The sequence below is a fragment of the Emys orbicularis genome, chromosome 2 (genome assembly GCF_028017835.1).
Source record: "Emys orbicularis isolate rEmyOrb1 chromosome 2, rEmyOrb1.hap1, whole genome shotgun sequence".
NCBI lineage: Eukaryota > Metazoa > Chordata > Testudines > Emydidae > Emys > Emys orbicularis.
Window position 1 is genome coordinate 106,050,741 of NC_088684.1, and position 17,944 is coordinate 106,068,684.

Consider the following 17,944-nt stretch of genomic DNA (forward strand, 5'->3'; position numbering starts at 1 on the left):
TTAAGAGATTTGGGAAGATTTATCCTTCATTTTAGTATTTTGTAGACAATGTAGTGAACTTTACTTATAGCATCATCTACCCTTGACAAAGTATTGTTTTACTCAGAGGGGCTCCAAGACTCCAAATGCACTTTATTTGTACTCTCATGCAGCAGTCTACACCATGGCATCATATAATACATAAGTGTCTTAGGTGTTTTCTGGGAAGTCAGAGCAACCCCATCTCCATAGGGAAAACATACCACTTGAAAACAGACCTATGGAGGACAGAGCAAACTACTCTCCTTCCAGGGGAATCAGAACAGCAACAACTGCATCCCTTATTAAAGAAAGGTCATCTATGAGGAAAAACCCAACCCAACAGAAATCAAAACAGTCTGCTGTGGCCACATGAGCACTGAGGAACAGAGCAACAAAAGTACCCCCAAACACAACAAAAGTGTGACCAGAAACTAGAGTCCAACTGCTTTGACATGACTGAAGAGTCAGACTTTTCTACTGAAAGATGTAGTAAGGGGGAGGAAAGAAGGTTGCAGTGCAAGTTCCAAACAAGTGCCAGCACCAGCTTTGAAGACATTTAAATTAAAAGCCATGCAGAGAGCTATCCCGATTTGTAATCCATGACTAGTCACATTGCTCAACCTGTCATTATTTGCTGAAGAAAATAAAACTTCAGCCAGACAGAAACCCTCTTACTCAGAGAACAGTATACCTTTAAATAAAACTACTTTTATTGATAAACTGGTCTGACTGAAGCACACAATGGAACTGTGAGAAACGGTCTACTGCACCAATATCCATCAGCTAAAAAATGACTACGTCTGCCAGCATACCAATAAAGTCATTGAAAGAGATTGTTGTCACAGGATCAATGTGCCATTCTTGCTGGCCTGACCAAAATAGGGACACATCTCTAAAACTGACAGCAAACAGGAGAGAATGTTAATTTTATATATATATATATATATATATTAATTATATAATTAATTAATTAATTACAGAAGCTTTAAACTATCCAAAAAATTACAGATTTAATTCCATGTCCTCAAGCATATCTGGCAGTGAACAGTGTAACATTGTGTTAATAAAGTAAAAGTTGCTCATTTGTATTTTTAAAAATTAGAGTGAGAAGGAATCCACATACACCTTCCAAGTCCAGAACTGCACCTTGTTAAAACTTAAGTGGTCCGAGTTTTCAAACCCAGTGCAATATTAAAGAAATGCCCATTCCACCACATTAAAAAAAATCAGAAAAGCTTTAATACACAATACTACAAGGTTAAAAAAAAAAAAAGAAAATGACACAGCTAAAAGTAGAAAAATACATTGTAAGACAATTATATTTGTTCCTTAAACTGTTGAAGATATTACAAAATATTTTAGATTAGACCATTTTAACAATTTGTGGCATTTTCTGGAGATGAGAAACAGAATTGGGAGCAAAATTGCTTCCTTTGGGTAATGGGTCCAGGTATTGACTCCCAAGTTAGTAGCTCTTAAATCCCTAAACAACATGGCAGATCCCTCTCTGATGCATCAGTGTCTGAAATATTGAGCAAACTGTTCAGAGATAGGCTAGGAAGTCAGCCAGTATCCTTCAAATAGTGTACTATAGACAGCTAGCCTTTTGTAGCTAAAGTCGTTGTGGATTCAAATTGCCCCTAAAACACAGCAAAAAGCTCTTTCCATCAGTGATGTAGTCTAAGACATGGTGCTAATATGTATTTAAGTCATTCATATTTTTTGTTGCCCTTCTGGCTTGTGTTCTCTAAATTCATACTACTCATGTTACCAAGAGATGGAGACAATGAAAACAACAGTCACTAAAATTGGCAATGTTCTTGTCTAATAAATATTTAAAAAAAAAAATAATGCACTTTTCATGTGATGGTGCTGGAGTCAGTTTAAACTCCTCTAGGTAAATCTATTTTCCTTTTCACATACAGTAACCTAATATACAAAAATGTTATAACTCAGACAGTACTGCCACTGACCAGCAGGTGGTGCTGATCTAAAAGGAATGATGGTATCAACATCCTCCTCTATGCCTCTTACTTAGACTTTAAAAAAAAATTACACATATACACACATCTCATCTCATTTGGTCAAAGTTTTGTTTGGAAAGTGTAAATGCAGCGTTTCCCCAACATTGCTACCACCAGAGTGGGAAACTGCTACTTTATATAGAGCTTGTCCAGATTAGACATAACATGGCAAATAATCTGTGTAAACAAGTTAATGGAAGACCGGTATGTAATAATAGGAGGACTGATCAATTGTCATGAACTTTTAATATTTTAAGAGAAAACTGTGTTTTTCTCTGACCAATTTAAAAAAAGACCCCACCCCAAACTGACATGTCTGTTACTATTCTCAAAAATCAACGCAAACCCAAAAGAGCAGCACTGCCATTTCCTAGCTCATGGATTTTTTCTCAAGTTTGTGTCAACTGAAAGTAATTTTAGATTTGGTGCTTCCATTTGCTCTCTCATTTTAAAACTGGGACATAAACTATATATTTATACTATTTTTCAGAATTTGAAGTAACAGTTTTCCATCTAATCCCCAAAACCATGTTTCCTAGAAAGTAACATTTTTCACACCCATGGGGTCTATACGAATGTAGGTTCTCTCGTTCTGTGCGTCAGGGGTTGCAAGAGTCCAATTTGTTCCAATTGGCACTTAAGACTGAGAACACTCAGTACAGGAACCACCACTAAAGTGTAATCACGGTTCCATCCTCTTCAATGCCTCCTCTGGGGATAACCAAACTATGTCGGGGATCAGTTTTTAAGGAGCTTAGTATTTTGTGGATGTTGCCGTTGCTTTCTCTGCCAGAGTTACTGTTGAGAGCCAGGTCTCTCTGAAGTCTGTGGCTAAGACTGCTGCCATTGATTCGGGAGAGGCTACTAGAGGGGAAGCTGTGCAGTTTGGGAATGTGCTGTGGGTCCAGACCACCCTCAATGACAATGTCAGCTTCCTCATCACTTTCCATCTCATCAGGATGGAAGTTTTGCAGCACGTGTGAGGAAGGCAAGCTGTGGTGACTAGCTGTGCTATCTGTAGACTGGCCTGAGCTGCCAGACATCCTACTGCTTCGGCTATAATTGTTCCTTTGGTTTGCTGGCTTGACAGTGATAATAAGATTGTGGCTGTTGGCGATCATCATGTCCGTTACTTGGTCAAGGGTTTTTCCAGCCACTTCAATGCCATTAACTTCCAGGACCTCATCATTAACAGCCAGCAATCCTGTGCTCTCTGCTAAGCCGCCAGGAACCATACGAGAGATGAAAATACCAGGTACTCGTTCCAGTCCATGAGGAGTTACTCTCATACTGGTCCCATCGCGGATGTAAAATCCTAATGGTTTCTCATACCCATGTCGATAGAGCCTCACTCTTCTGTGTGTTTCAGGAAGAATGTCCACATCAATGATGGAAGACACTGGTCTAAAATCCTGAGGCATGCTGATATTAATGTGGGGACGCCTGCGAAGGTTGTCGTTGCGGAGGGTCACCAGAGCCTTCTTTTTCCTGGTTAGTGTGTTGGCCCCAAAGTTACTATAGTCCACTTCATCTGGAAAAGAGAAGATACTGTTATATATCAATGTTATGGATTATTGGTCAATCTGGAAGGTATACCTAATAAGCAGATCTGGTTCAGTGAAGTCTCTCTCCCAATATATGAATGCCAATGAAGTCCACTGCTTAGCCAAAAATTTCATTTAATTTCATGTTTGTTACCACTTCACTCAGGCAATTCACTGAATTACAATTAATACTTCCAATGGCAATCATATTTTGCAAGATTCATTGTAGATGTTCAGTCTCACTCTCTGTTTTTATAGCATGAGAATACTTGCTATTGCAAGTCTGACACACGGTTCTACTCTTACGGACAGATTTTCAATGGTAGGGATGTGTATTTTATGCACACATCTCAGGTGTGCAAATACCAGATGTCCATATGCAAATTATCCACACATGCCTAACTGAAATCTGAATCTTGGGAATATTTTATGTCCAGGCTACAGATTTGTAAAATTGGGTTGGTACCTGGAATGAGTGTTACTCTGTGTGAAGAATATGTTGTGTGTACATTTTAAAAGTGGTTAAATTTCCTTTGCACAGTTTTATTCCAAGAATGTGAGTGACTGATTCCAATCAGCAAAGAGATGCATAAACATGTTTGGTTATGGAGTTATATATTCTATGTAAAGAGTTCATGCAGCGACTCTGAAAAATGCTCCAAGAGCCACAGAATAACAGATGTATCTAAAATCCTTACCCTAGTTCCCAATACAAATACGGTATCATATTTTAACATGCATTCATTAGAGAGATCTTTCCTCAGAAGTTCAAGAGGACTTCTCAGACATAAGTGTTGATTAATTCTACTGTAGGAAGACAAGCCTCTAAAGATAAGAAGTGGTAAACAGTGAGACTAATATTTTTGATAAATACCACTAAAGCTTTCATTCTTTCCCTCCCACAGCACCAATGGTTTGGGTGTATCAATGTGTATTTGATGAGGAGTGGTCTCTCTCTGCTGGACTTCGTCAAAACCCCAAAGTGTTGGAAAAAAACAAGGTTTAGAACCAAATTTTACAGAAATGCTTAATGCCGGATCCTTTCTGATCAGTTTTTCAAGAGGATTATGGAGATTTATATGATGAATAATTAGAAGATGAAGACTATCAGGATGATTTTAAAGTAAGTTATTCTAAGTTATCCAGCTATTAAAAGAAACTGAAGTTCTTGGTCAGAGAAAGAGCATTTATGGTATTTTCTTCTAGTTGCATAAAACACCCCCATTAATGTCCAAATTCTCTGTTGCCCTACATCCCATTTGCACTGACTATGTTAGCACAAAGCGGCCACAAAGTAGCTGTAGGGCTCTCCCCCACAAGAATACCTCCAGTGCAAGGGGCACCTCTTGGGCAGGTTTGCAACATTTAAAGCTTCTCCCTGTTTTCTCTCATTACAGGTCCCTCAAAGCCACACCAGCTGCTCTGCTACATTACCTTAGTATGCACCATGCTGTGGCATCGTAACTACTCCAGAGCCAACCCATAGGATAAGCATCATCTCCCCCCCCCCCCCAACCCCCCACTCAGTGCACACTGGCAAAGTTATCACCTGTTAACACCTGAAATGTTTAAATTATCCAAATATTAAAAAGTCTGAAACATTGCCAGGAAGTGGCCAGAGCCAGGATAGTGATAAAGTAACGATATAACTTTCTTATTCAACAAATCAGCCCCAGGCACATTCAGAGCTGCACTTATTTTACTGACCAACAGTAAAAGAAATTTTTGGTAAGCAGAAATTAGAGACTCTTTTCTGCTTCCCTCCTTGACAGAATTCTCAACTAAATTTCATCTACAGAATCTCCATCATCGGTGAGCATTCGTGAGCCAGAAAGAACCCAGATTGACTTCAGATTCCAGAAAGTTTGCAAGCAGGTTATTGTGAGCCCTGCAAACTGAAGAAATTTGATGTAGACCGTAATGACAAGCATAGACTCTCACTACCAAGCCCCACCTCAAAAGTCAACACTTGCCTCCCCCTCCCCCCCCCCCCCAACTCCACCTTGCTGGTAAAATTGTTAGAAGTGCCTGAGGGAGAGGTGGGTGGATGGAAGAGATTTAAAATCAAAAGTTCTTCCTCAACCATAACTAAAGCATTGTGGTAGCAGCATTATTTTACTTCAATGAAAAACAATGAAAGCTTAAATGATTAAACTGTGCAGATTTTGGTCAAACCCAAGATTAAGTAGCAATGTTTTAATTGATATTTAAAATACATGAAAACCAGTTTAATTTAGAACTTCCCTCTGCAGTGTTAGAACCATCCCCCCATTATGCTAGTTCATGAAAACCAGAAAGAGATTCTCTTTCACTTTACCCATATTGCAATAAACGTACACTAGTCAGAGTACCTAACCATCCACTCACTCACTCAAAATACCGACAACATAAATGGTGAAAAGTAATGCTTTTCAAAATCACTCTGTTTTAATACTGCAAGGCAGACTTGCAAAATTCTACTTATCCAATTAGCTAAGAAGAGTCTGATATCGTAATTTTCTTTACACGTCAGTGAGTAGACCAGTGGTTCTCAACCTATTTACCATTGTGGGCCGCATATTACCTGTATGGCCCTGAGGATGTCACATGGGCTGCAGTTCTGTGCTGATTGCGCCACAAGCGGCCCGTGGGCCACTGGCTGAGAACCACTGGAGTATACCGTGCATGGATTGATTTACATGACAATTTGCAAGATTGTTTTGAGGTAATATGAATGCCACAACTAAAGAAGAGTATACAAAGACACAGATATCCCAACATGTATAGTCATATCCATGCAACAAGTTCCTTTGTCTTTCCCCGCCCTTATAGTTGTGGAACTAGAGACCTGAATTTGTTTTGCTCTTTTGACCTTCTCACGTGCACTCAGCCTACTAATCCATCTTCTGAGATGACTGCCCACATTCCTAACCTCTGAGCAGCTTTATACAGCTACCTTTTTTAATTAAAAAAGAACCTACCACAGAAATGGTTTTTCTTTTCCTCCAAACATGGATAAAGTAGGCTTTACATTACAAATCACACAGGCTACATTCAGTGCAGGTCCACTGACTCTTTTAGGGTTTAGTATTTCATGACCAGCTTGCACTAGAAACCAAACCAATATCTCATGGACACACTGGGATTTCCATTTTTCTGGTAGTGTCAAACAGTAGTTTTTAGCCCTAGCCAGTCATACAATATTCGTTCTTAAAATCATACCATTTTCATTTCTAGAAAATGAAAGTTTAATTTCTGGATGTTATTACCAAATGTTGTCACTCCAAAGCCCCAGGAACTAAGGCAGCCACTTGGCTTTGGAGATAGAGAGATCAAAATAAGCTACAAATTAAAGTTTTCTAGACGAGCTCAAATACAAAATACATGATGGGCGATGACACAGCTTTTGTTGGGATGCCCTGCTATCTCGCCAACAACGATACATGCAACAATTGATCTCTGTACTGCAAATTTTTCTAAAAGGGAATATGCTTGCTTTATCCTACAGGGAAGTAGTTCCATTGAAATTTGACATCGGTTTCCATGACAGCAGAATGGTGTCAATCGCACATGTGCAGGATATACCAGAAAAACAGTGGTGAGGGTGGAAGTGAGGAGAGTACTTACTGGCTAAGTCAGTTACTTTGCATATAAAAGTTCTCTTTTCCAGTTTGCAAGTCTCTGTCAAACTGTGGTTTATTACTGAAAGTCAGCAATAAACTGTTCAAAAGTCAAATTGTCTGTGACACTGCACTAATTACACAGGTACACAGTTAACAGGGGTTAGGAATATAGTAGTGAATAAGTTCTTGGAGTTTCTTCATCATAAAATTTCAGGAAGTACAGTAATTCCATTTTACTTAATGGAGTGGATCATGTTTGATTACTGGTTCTTAATGAGGATGAACAATTACTGGGTGAAAACTTGTAATATTCCACACAAGGCAAGCTGGCAGAATTCTCCACCCTACTTAATCATTCTGATGTGGAATAAAATTGATCCCTCTGTGGGTCAAAGATGTCAGTGTTTCTGCAAACTTCTGCACAATGCTGGGAACACTGTCTAGAGGTCCTGTATTTCAGTGAGTCAGATTACATAAATAAGAAAAAATGTGACCCCTGCATGCAGCTACAGTGTAAGAATTAAAGTAAATTAAAACTGACTGATGCTATTCACAGGTGACAGGAAGGAAGAACTAGACCAGCGGTTCTCAAATTGTGGGTCGGAACCCCATTTTATGGGGTCGCCAGGGCTGGCATTAGACTGACTGGGGACCCAGAGCCAAAGCTGAAGCCCGAGCCCCACCACCCAGGGCTCAGGCTTTGGCCTCCGCCCTGGGCAGCAGGGCTCAGTTTACAGGCCCTGCCCAGGGATGAAGCCATTGGGGTTTGGACTTTGGCCCCCCCAGCTCAGAGCAGCAGGGCTCGGGTGGGCTGAGGCTTCAGTCCCCACTCTAGGGGTCGTGTAGTAATTTTTGTTGTCAGAAGGGCATCGCAGTGCAATGAAGTTTGAGAACCCCTGAACTAGACTTCTGGGTGCTGAATCTGAACACTGGATCGATTTCTTATTGAAGTGTTATAAAGAGACTGCTTGAAGTTCTGGCAAGCATAAAATGCAGTGCTTACAGATTGATTAGAGAAGTGTCCAGGATCTGACAGATCACACTGCTATCACCGAAATACAGAAGACTCAGACATGAGTTTTAACTATGCTGACAATTTTATTTCCTGTAAAAAATTGTAAATGTCAGAAAGAAGGGCTCCTGAACTTGTCCGTTCCATTCCATCTAACTTCCCAACATAATGCTGCACATACAGAAATACCTTGGAATTTTTCTGTAGACACCTACTATTACTGTTCCTCTTTCCCACAGGGCATTTACTTTTAGTGCATTTTGCGAAAAATTCCATTACTGAGCAGTCTGTTGGACAAACACTTGAAATATTTTTGGCTGCCTCCTCACTTAACAATAAAGGTGTTTTTTTTTTTTTTTTTTTTTTTTAATAGTGAGACATATCTCATTGTTAAAATTAAGACATCTTTTTATTAGTGAAGACGCAGCCTTGCACAGGCGTTCCTGTCGAGCACCCTTCCTCGGGCATTTGAGATTACCAGGATTTTGTTTATGTTGGTGGAACTACCTCTTCTTGTCCCATAATATTGAAACCTGGTCCGACAGCTCACTCCTAAGTCTGGAAACTTTTTCCAGCACAGCTTCTAAGTTTTGTCAACAACTTAGAGCTAAAAATACATTTTTAGCAAGGAAAGCATCATCCCAAAATACAGCAAGTGCGCAAATACCCGTGGCACCCATTAGTTACTCCCGTAACAAACTTGTATTCTGCCTCAGGCTGACTGCTTACAGAACAAATATTTACCTTCCTAGTGGCCACTGGGAATATTCCCCTGGAGTCATGTAATTAATTCACAAATAAATAAATAAATAAATATATCACAGGGGAGCATATTTAAATAGCTATTTATAAGGGAGAAGAAAACTGCTTAGAACATCTGGTTTTAGCCAAAAAAGTATTGTATTTCCTTAATTTACATGAAACAAGAAATTATAGACCTTCTGAAGCAACACCAGGAGCACCACTCCCATTGCTTGGACAGCTGCTTTTCATAGGAACTGCCTGCCAGGCTGAATACCAAAGCTTAGCCAGATAAGATTATATAAACAAGCTGAATTCCACAGAGAAGCAGACTGCCAGTCTCCTATAGGAACAGTTCATTTTAGACACTACATTTTCAGAGTGTGCATACTCTTGGCTTATTATTTCCTCTGGGAACTGTGGAACATTAGTGACAGCTCTGGAAAGTACTTCAAAGACAAAATTACTTCCACTAGGGAGAGCAGCACTTCAGGCAGTTTGGGAATGAGGCCAATGACTCATTAATAGCAATGGGTTGCCCCTCAATCCAATAGATCTCCATTACTGAATGTTAAAATAAGCAGAGGTCCTAGAACAGTTTGCGGGAGACATTATGTTTAGCCCTTCAGCCCTCCTATACACCCACCTACAAACACTATTAATATATTTTACCATAATATGGTTTATGTAAAACACACTGACAGTGTTGATTTTAGACACACTTAGGTACACTTTCACCCTAAACTGTACAGAATGAAAACAAGAGTACACCTCTACCCCAATATAACGCGACCTGATATAACACAAATTCGGATATAACGCGGTAAAGCAGTGCTCCGGGGGGGCGGGGCTGCGCACTCTGGCAGATCAAAGCAAGTTTGATATAACGCGGTTTCACCTATAACGCGGTAAGATTTTTTGGCTCCCGAGGACAGCGTTATATCGGAGTAGAGGGTGTACTGTGACATGATCAAGCAACACAGAGGTTAGCAGGAGAAACATCTTCAGCCAAATGAGATCTGGTGCAAATAGCATGCAAAGGGATTAAAAGGAAACAGACATGAGGTGAAAGGCTTAGGTAAGTTCCTGGGTCTAGATCAGTGATGAATGAGTAATTGGGGGGGGGGAGGGGGGGAAGAGTAAGTTAGTGTTCAAATGAACCTTTTAAATTATTATGCTGAAGTTAAAAAAAAAAATTAAAAAAAAAAAATCATTCTCCAGTAAGCCCCAGATGAGCTAAGTTTATGGTTTGATGAAGAACTGGTTGTACTTACTGTTCTATTTAAAGTAACTTCTCAATTTTTCCGCTTTGATAATACTGTACAATGTGTTCAAAGAAACTGGACAGAATAGAGTCCTATTTTTCAGATGACGGAGTAACCTGGCTGTCTTAGCTGTGCCCCACACAGAGGAGTTTTCAAACAAAGAACAGGACAAACCAATACAGTCTCATTAAGTTAATAAAACAAACAATCACAGGAGAGAGTGTTGAAATTCTTGCATTTCTCTTATACGCTTCCAACCTCAACACATCTTACATTTTATAGGATAAACATTGAAAACTAACGTGTTTTTAGTAGTAACAAAAACTGCAAATGCTTCAGTACGCGTGTTCTACTGTATAGAATGACAACAGAAAGGGGAAACTTTATACTTGAACAGTATGGTTGGTAGCCCCTGCTGCTGATTCTGGTCAACAGCAGTTTCTGTTAAAGAAAACCTGTCATGGTGATTCAATATTAAAAAGGATTTATTCACCTTTCAAAACATGAAATGGACATTAACATGTTTGTAGAGTTTAAAATCTGAAGAGCCAGAAGTGGTGCGTCTCTCTTCTTCTTCTCCCCCTGCCCCCTCCCCACCCCGTTTAAGCCCTGTGAAGCATTCTAGTCTCTTCAGAGTGGCCAACATTTTGCTTCTTGGCCTACCAAGCTATCGAAGACAAAATGTAACTATAACTATGTTAGCCTCAAGGCTTCTCTTCCTTTTCCAGCATCAGCAGCAACTGTGATATTAATAATTCCACAATTTTGGGCCTTTTTTCAAGGCTGCTTGAGAATTTTCTTGGTTACAAGTTCTGGCTGGGCTGCCTGCTGTTGGTGCTGCTGGCCACCAGATGCCACTCTTCTGCTTACTGAATAATCCTGTCTGCTGCTGTGTGCCGGGCCCGGTGCTTCTTCAAATGTCTGGTCCCTGACTGCCCCTGTACACGCCACTCCTCAGGGGCTGTTCAGAGTATGGCCACAGGCTGATTAAGTTGTCTGAGCTTGCCCTATGAAATTGGAGGTTTGGGGAATATGAAAAGTATGCTGCCAGGTCCCTAGTCTTATACTTCTCAAGCTTTCCCCACCTGCTGAGCCCAATGGCTGCAAAGCACTCCTCCAGCCCAGCAGTTTGGGGCTCCCTAGGCAAGAGGAGGTATTTGACCCCTAATATAATTTGCTATCTGGAGAGGCAGGTGGCCAGTAGAGTGGTCACTATGCAATACCTCCTCTCAACGAATGCTCACACCCAGCTGTCACAGGTGTGCGGCTGTGTAAAAAATGATTTTATGCAGTCCATTCTCTCCAGTTGTGAGAAGACATTTTCTCATTGGATAAATATTTGTCCAGAAAGCAGCTTCTGTTTAAGTTTCTTTCTCCCCTGGCAGTTTTCGCTATCTTTTTATGAAGCAAAGATAGAGGAGTTTGCTGTTATTAATTTTGAATTCAAAGCAAGAGGTCTTTCCCTGGCCTGGATTTCACACTTCAACGATAAGTGCAAAGTAATGCACAGGGGAAAAAATAATCCCAACTACATATATACAATGATGGGGTCTAAATTAGCTGTTTCTATCCAAGAAGGAGATCTAGGAGTCACTGTAGATAGTTCTCTGAAAACTTCAACTCAGTGAGCAGCAATGGTCAAAAAGAATGTTAGGAATTATTAGGAAAGGGATTAAAAAAAAAATAAGACAAAATCTTAATGCCCCTTTAAAAATCCATGTTGCGTCCAAACCTTGAATACTACGTCCAATTCTGGTCACCCCATCTCAAAAAGGATATGGTAGAACTGGAAAAGGTTCAGAGGTGGGCAAAGATGATTAAATGTATGGAATAGTTTCCATACAAGGAGACATTAAAAAGATTAAGACTATTCTGTTTACAAAAGAGTTGACTAAGGGAAGGTATCATGAACGGTTGGGGGAAAGTGTCATTTACCCTTTCCCACAATACCAAAACCAGGGGTCACCTGATGAACTTAATAGGGAACAGGTTTAATACAAACAAGAGAAAGTACTTTTTCCAAACAAAGCACAACTAACCTGTGGAACTCATTGCCATGGGATGTTGTGATGGTCAAAACTATAACTGGGTTCAAAAAAGAACTGGATAAATTCATAGAGGATAGGCCCATCAATGGCTATTAGCTAAGATGGTCAGGGATGCAACCCTATATTTAGAATGACCCTAACCCTCTTACTACCAGAAGCTGGGTGTGAAAGACTGTTTCCTTAGAGGTTTTTAAGGCCTGGCTTGACAAAGCCTTGGCTGGGATGATTTAGTTGGTGTTGGTCCTGCTTTGAGCAGGGGACTGGACTAGATGATCTCCTGAGGTCTCTTCCAACCTTAATATTCTATGATGGGACGGATCATTCCATAATTGCCCTGTTCTGCACACTCCCCCTGAAACTCTGGTATGGGCCACTGTCAGACAGAGGATACTGAGCAAGATGGGCCCTGGTCTAACCCAGTATGGCAGCTCCTATGTTTTCTGCTGTTGTAAAATGTTTATTATAGGCAGTAACAACCGTTCTCTCTTTATGGCCATAAGATGGCCCATATAAGACCATTTTGTCAGACAACTCTAAGTTGCAACAACTGAAGCAGAGAAAGTATTTTTTAAATAAAAGCATTATTCCTGCCAGGAAAACGAAAAGTTTCAAGAGGTTATATTTCTCCCCACCTCTCCAAATACAGCCTTCACAGAGTTGTTACTCCATTCACAGCTGACAAAGCCAGTGCAACAAGCTGATTGCTTTGGGGGAATCCGTCACCTCCTTAGCGAGAGCAGCAGGGTTCCCACACTCAGCATTACTGAGCTGACACCTGACTGGTGCCAGTTGTAGGGCAGGGAGAATCACAGCTGCAGGCAGTTCTCCAGCTGGCCAGAGCCTGACAAATGAAATTCCATACTACTCTGAATGCAGGCGGCCCCCTGACATTCCAGAAGGGGGGGGGGGGCGAAATCCCACCTAGCTGATGGAATTAAAGGGAGAGTAGTCTAGCAGGGTAGTCTAGTAGTCATTTTCAAATCAAGGTGCATTAAAAAAAAAAAAAAAAACCAAACCACAAACCTATAATCCTATAATTAAGTGCAATGTGGGGATGTATCATCCTTACGCCAACCTAATGGAAAGTTCCATGAGAAGGTAAGGGTCACGATGGGGCACTTGCCAGGCAATGGCTCATGGCCTTGTAAAACAAAGGCGCCCCCTGGTGGTCTAGGGATTATATAAGATGAGGTAAACAAGGTAATAAATCATGGCCTTATGTAAGGAACGGTTGAACCAATCGGTGTGGGGCTATACATGTGATAAACACATGATTCTCCTTCTTGTCCAATCGGTGGATGTGTGATTATAGCCTAATTGTGTTATGTAATGTTGAGAAAAACTATAAAAGAAAGCTTGTAATAAACAGGATTCGATTCAGCTTGCAACCACATTGGTCGTGTGCTTTATCCGCTCCGCATAGGACCCCACAGTGCAATCTCTTTTCAGTGTGTAAATAGTCAATATGGAAACTGTAGCTCTGATCTAGTCCCGCCTTTAATTATTCTAGGTCTCCCAGTGAGTCTTGATCTGGAACACAAATATACAGTATGGTGCCATTTATTCATCCAAGTAATCAACTGATCAACAGATGTACCATTTTATCCCCATCTGGACACATACAAGTGCTGCATTTCTATAAGAATATACCTTTTTGAAGAAAGAGTGAGGGAGGACGGTATTACTATGCTGTGAAGCAAAGCTAAAGGAGGGAATCAAACTTTAATGGTTCCCTACAACCAACTCCAGTTGTAACAAAAATGTGCACCCTATGTATTAATGACACAGTGAACTACATGTCAGTGTCCCTTTTGTGAAAAAGCATCCTGCATTACATTTTGTTTTAAAGCTACAATTAAGGGTATGTCTACACTACCCGCCGGATTGGTGGACAGCAATCGATCCAGCAGGGTTCGATTTATCACGTCTAGTCTAGACGCGATAAATCAACCCCCGAGCGCTCTCCCGTCAACTCCTGTACTCCAGCGCCGCGAGAGGCACAGGCAGAGTTGACGGGGGAGTGGCAGCAGTTGACTCACCATAGTAAGTCAATCTAAGTACGTCGACTTCAGCTATGTTATTCACTGAAATTGCGTAACTCAGATCGATCCCCCCCCAGTGTAGACCAGGGCTAAGATTTTGTGAGAGGTAAATATAAATTGTTTTCCCCAGTGTTTAAAAAAGCAGAAAATACTTGAAACAACAATTCTGAAGTTTGGAAGGGAACAATAAGATGGGTAAACAGGGTTGGTAGGTATTGCCAGGGTACTGTTGGAATAATTAATTGTGATATCTGGCATCATTCTATGATCTGCAGGGAAGGCATCTTTCTTAATTTGTACTCAAACAGGGAACTTTTACTCTGTGGAGAAGGCTGATCTGGGAGAAAAACAAGATTATAGGATTTATTAATATCAGAGGGAGTTTGAAGAAGCAATTGATGATTTGCAAGGGGAGTAGAAGGGCATTGGACAGCATAGGAAGCAGAGAGAGGAAAACCAGGTAGCTCATTTGAAGAGGATTTACAGTCCTCTGCAAAGGTTTAAACTGCCCCAAAGAGACAGTATTGGAATGAATCAGTACAACTTTTCTACAGACATCTACATGAAAGTTAAAAGTGGAGCTTTTCCCTTCTTTTAATCTTTTCAACTTTTCCCAGAACTGCAAAGGTTCATCTCAATGAGAGCTGCCATTGTAGTGGTACTTGCCAGGAGGAAAAGCAGCATGCCAATATCAGGCCCAATCCTTCCAGATTGTGAGTCTCCCTCAAATTCCATTCGCAACATGATCGATCTGAAGTAGATCTTTACTCTTTGGGACTGGGCTCCATAGTGTGTCACAAAGTGCTAACCCATAGATAAATGGATGAGAAAAGTTATAGACTTTCACAGATGTTTTAAAGTTCTGTTTACTAGTAAAGTTTGTGTAGAAAGTGATATTTGCAAAGAAAGGCTGCTCCAGTGGGTAGGACACTACCTTAGGTCTTGGGAGACCAGGATTAAGTCCTCTGCCTCTGTGACCTCAGGTAAGTCACTTGGTCCCTCTGTGCCTCAGCTCCCCATCCATAAAATGGACATAATAGTTCTTCCCTACTTAAAAAGGTGTTGTGAGGATTAAGGATTGTGAGGTGCTCAGATACTATGGTAGCGGGGCCCCACATAAGTACCAGAGACAGACACACTAAACCAGTGTTAAAGAGAGGTTCTAGTAAACAGTATTTCTCTTAGCACAGAAAGCTGCCAGCCTCTCTGGTGCATTCCTCTGCTGAGTAACGCTTCACTCATCATGAGCTAGTTGAGACAGGCAAGATGGCAGCTTCCTGTTCCTTCAGTAGTTACTGATTTAGAGAAAACACTATCTATACATAAAAAAATTGGACATTTGTATTTAACTAATCAATAAATACTTCAAAAGGAAAACTGAAATGTATCTTTTTAAACATGGAAGATTGAAGCTTCTAAAACCAAGCCTCACACCTCTTCAGGACGAGACACGTTTTCAAGTGGTTGTAAAAGACATCTTTAATGCCACATTTTACATTTTATTCTCGCTCTCTTTAAAGAATACCAACACTACAGAACAGATACGTGTCCAATAATGGTTTGGTCAGTTTTAACTATTGTGCGAAGATGGGTGTTTCCTTCAGACGTGGTACTAACATTTACATTGTTTACATAGCCCTTTTCTTGTTGTTGCCATTAGCTGGCAGATTATAACCCACATATGTATACACACTACCCCTTATCTCAGAATTAAAAGGTTCCAAATTAAGTGTGGCATAAAACATTCATTACAGCATTCTTCTCTCAAGTCCTGACCTTTGGGAGCCTCCCAAACTTTGTGGGCTGAAATTAAATTAGTCACAAGATAAACACTTGTCATGGGTCAGCCTTCTAGCCTAATGGGTCTGCACAGCTGTATCTTCTCTCTAATTAGTTCTATGCAGTTGCTGTTCAGGATACGATAGGCCTTTTTAAACTGGCAGGCTAACCCCACCACCTGCACACCAGAGGATAAATAGTACTGCACTCCAAACTGGCAGAAAGGTTTTGACTCATTTATCATAATCGAACAGGAACACACTGCAGTGACTTACAGGAGACCAATTCCATTTCCAATTCCTTGGCTCCCCGGATGACAGCATTACAAAGGCTGGTGGGAGTGCCCAGAATCAGTCAAGAACAACTCCTCAGGCAAAATAAGGAGTGGCACTGATAAGTTCCAAGAGGGAGTCATACCCAGTCATCCGCAGTTAGGAGTATAGTTGGTAGGATCCAGTGCCTTGAAAACAGGTGTGTAGAGCGTGGGAAAACCAGCAGAGGAGGAAAGAATGCTGAGGACCAAAAAAGCAGGGGACTCCTGGGGGAGAGGAGGGTGCCACAAAGCATTGCTTAGGCGAAGTACAAGGACCACAGAGAAGTTCCTTTGCTGCTTAATGCGCCACTTATTTAAATGGCAAGAGAAGCAAAGAAGTGGTTTAAGGAGGGGCATTAAAATTTTAAGTTTTGTAAAGTGGGTTTAGTGCCACCAAATCCAAGGCTAGTTTTCTTGGGTCTCTCTCCTGAAGAGGATATGGATTCATCTCCTCACAGGCAGAAATTTCTTTTTTTGGGGTGCAACTTTTGCCTCACACAACAGAGGAAATCAGATGGTCCTGACTGACTTCACTGGTGGCACATTCTAAAGCTATTGAACTCATTTCCTTAATGAGAAATGAATCTCATCCTGACTAAATACAATGGTATGAAAATAGATTTTTTCTTTTCAGGGCCCAATTATTCCTGGAGAGGCACAGCCCTGTGATGGATGCAGTGTGGAGCACTGGGTTGCACTCTGCTTATTTCCTCAAATTGGAGGACGACGAGGCAGGACCATGACACCTCCATCACCCCCTCAGCATAGGAGAGCATGCTGCACCCAGTAAAGGGATGTAGCAGCAGGTACACGCTCCCTGTGTATTGGGGAGCTCCAGTAGGCCTTCTGTCTCCAGAGACTGCAGCTGTACCTAAACTTCACGTACAGTGCAGGGGACAGTTCCTTGCATGTGTACCTCTCACATACCTGCATTAGGGACGGCACAACCTAGCCGTGTGTGTGTAAAATTGAAATCCTGCTGGATATAGGAGGAAACTGCACGATACACTCGTATGCTCACTTCAGAAGTGTTGTTTTTCTTTAAACATGTTTAATAAAATATTTCCACACAAAAGCGGTTAGTGTCTCCCCGTCCCTACATGTATTTATGACTTGTCAGTCACATCCCTTAGGAGGAGACAAGTTACAAAGTACTACTCTTATCCTTTGCTATGACAACTGATGCATTTGAACTGATGCATATGTGGGGTCTTGTGCATAAGGGGAGGCATCAGAAACACAAACCCTTCTTTTCCTAAGAAGTTTCACAGAAGACTCAAGTGCAATTTTTTCACCTTTTAAATAAAGCAGCGTTCCTCTTATAACAAACACTCCCTTGGATCCTGGAGCTGGGAACAAAGTAAAAAATGTTTAACTACTTTCAATACATTAGAATAGCAATCACAAAAAGTTATTTCTTTACATACAGAGAGCTCTCTGACTGCTGAACTGGGTCAGCTCTTTGGATTTTGTGCCATTTCTACATAAAATTTGTGCCAATCTAGCAGAACGATCAGATCTCATACTAACTAGGTGGGTGAGATGTGCCAATA

General features: G+C 40.9%; 1 protein-coding gene across 1 annotated transcript in view; it reads right to left on the minus strand.

Moving 5' to 3' along the window:
- Positions 1-2,716: 2,716 nt before the first annotated feature.
- PARD6G (par-6 family cell polarity regulator gamma) overlaps positions 2,717-17,944 on the minus strand; it is a 100,364-nt gene continuing 85,136 nt past the window's right edge. Inside the window, exon 3 of the mRNA XM_065399636.1 lies at positions 2,717-3,576. Within this exon, the coding sequence (XP_065255708.1) occupies positions 2,717-3,576 (860 nt within the window). The remainder of the gene's footprint in view (positions 3,577-17,944) is intronic.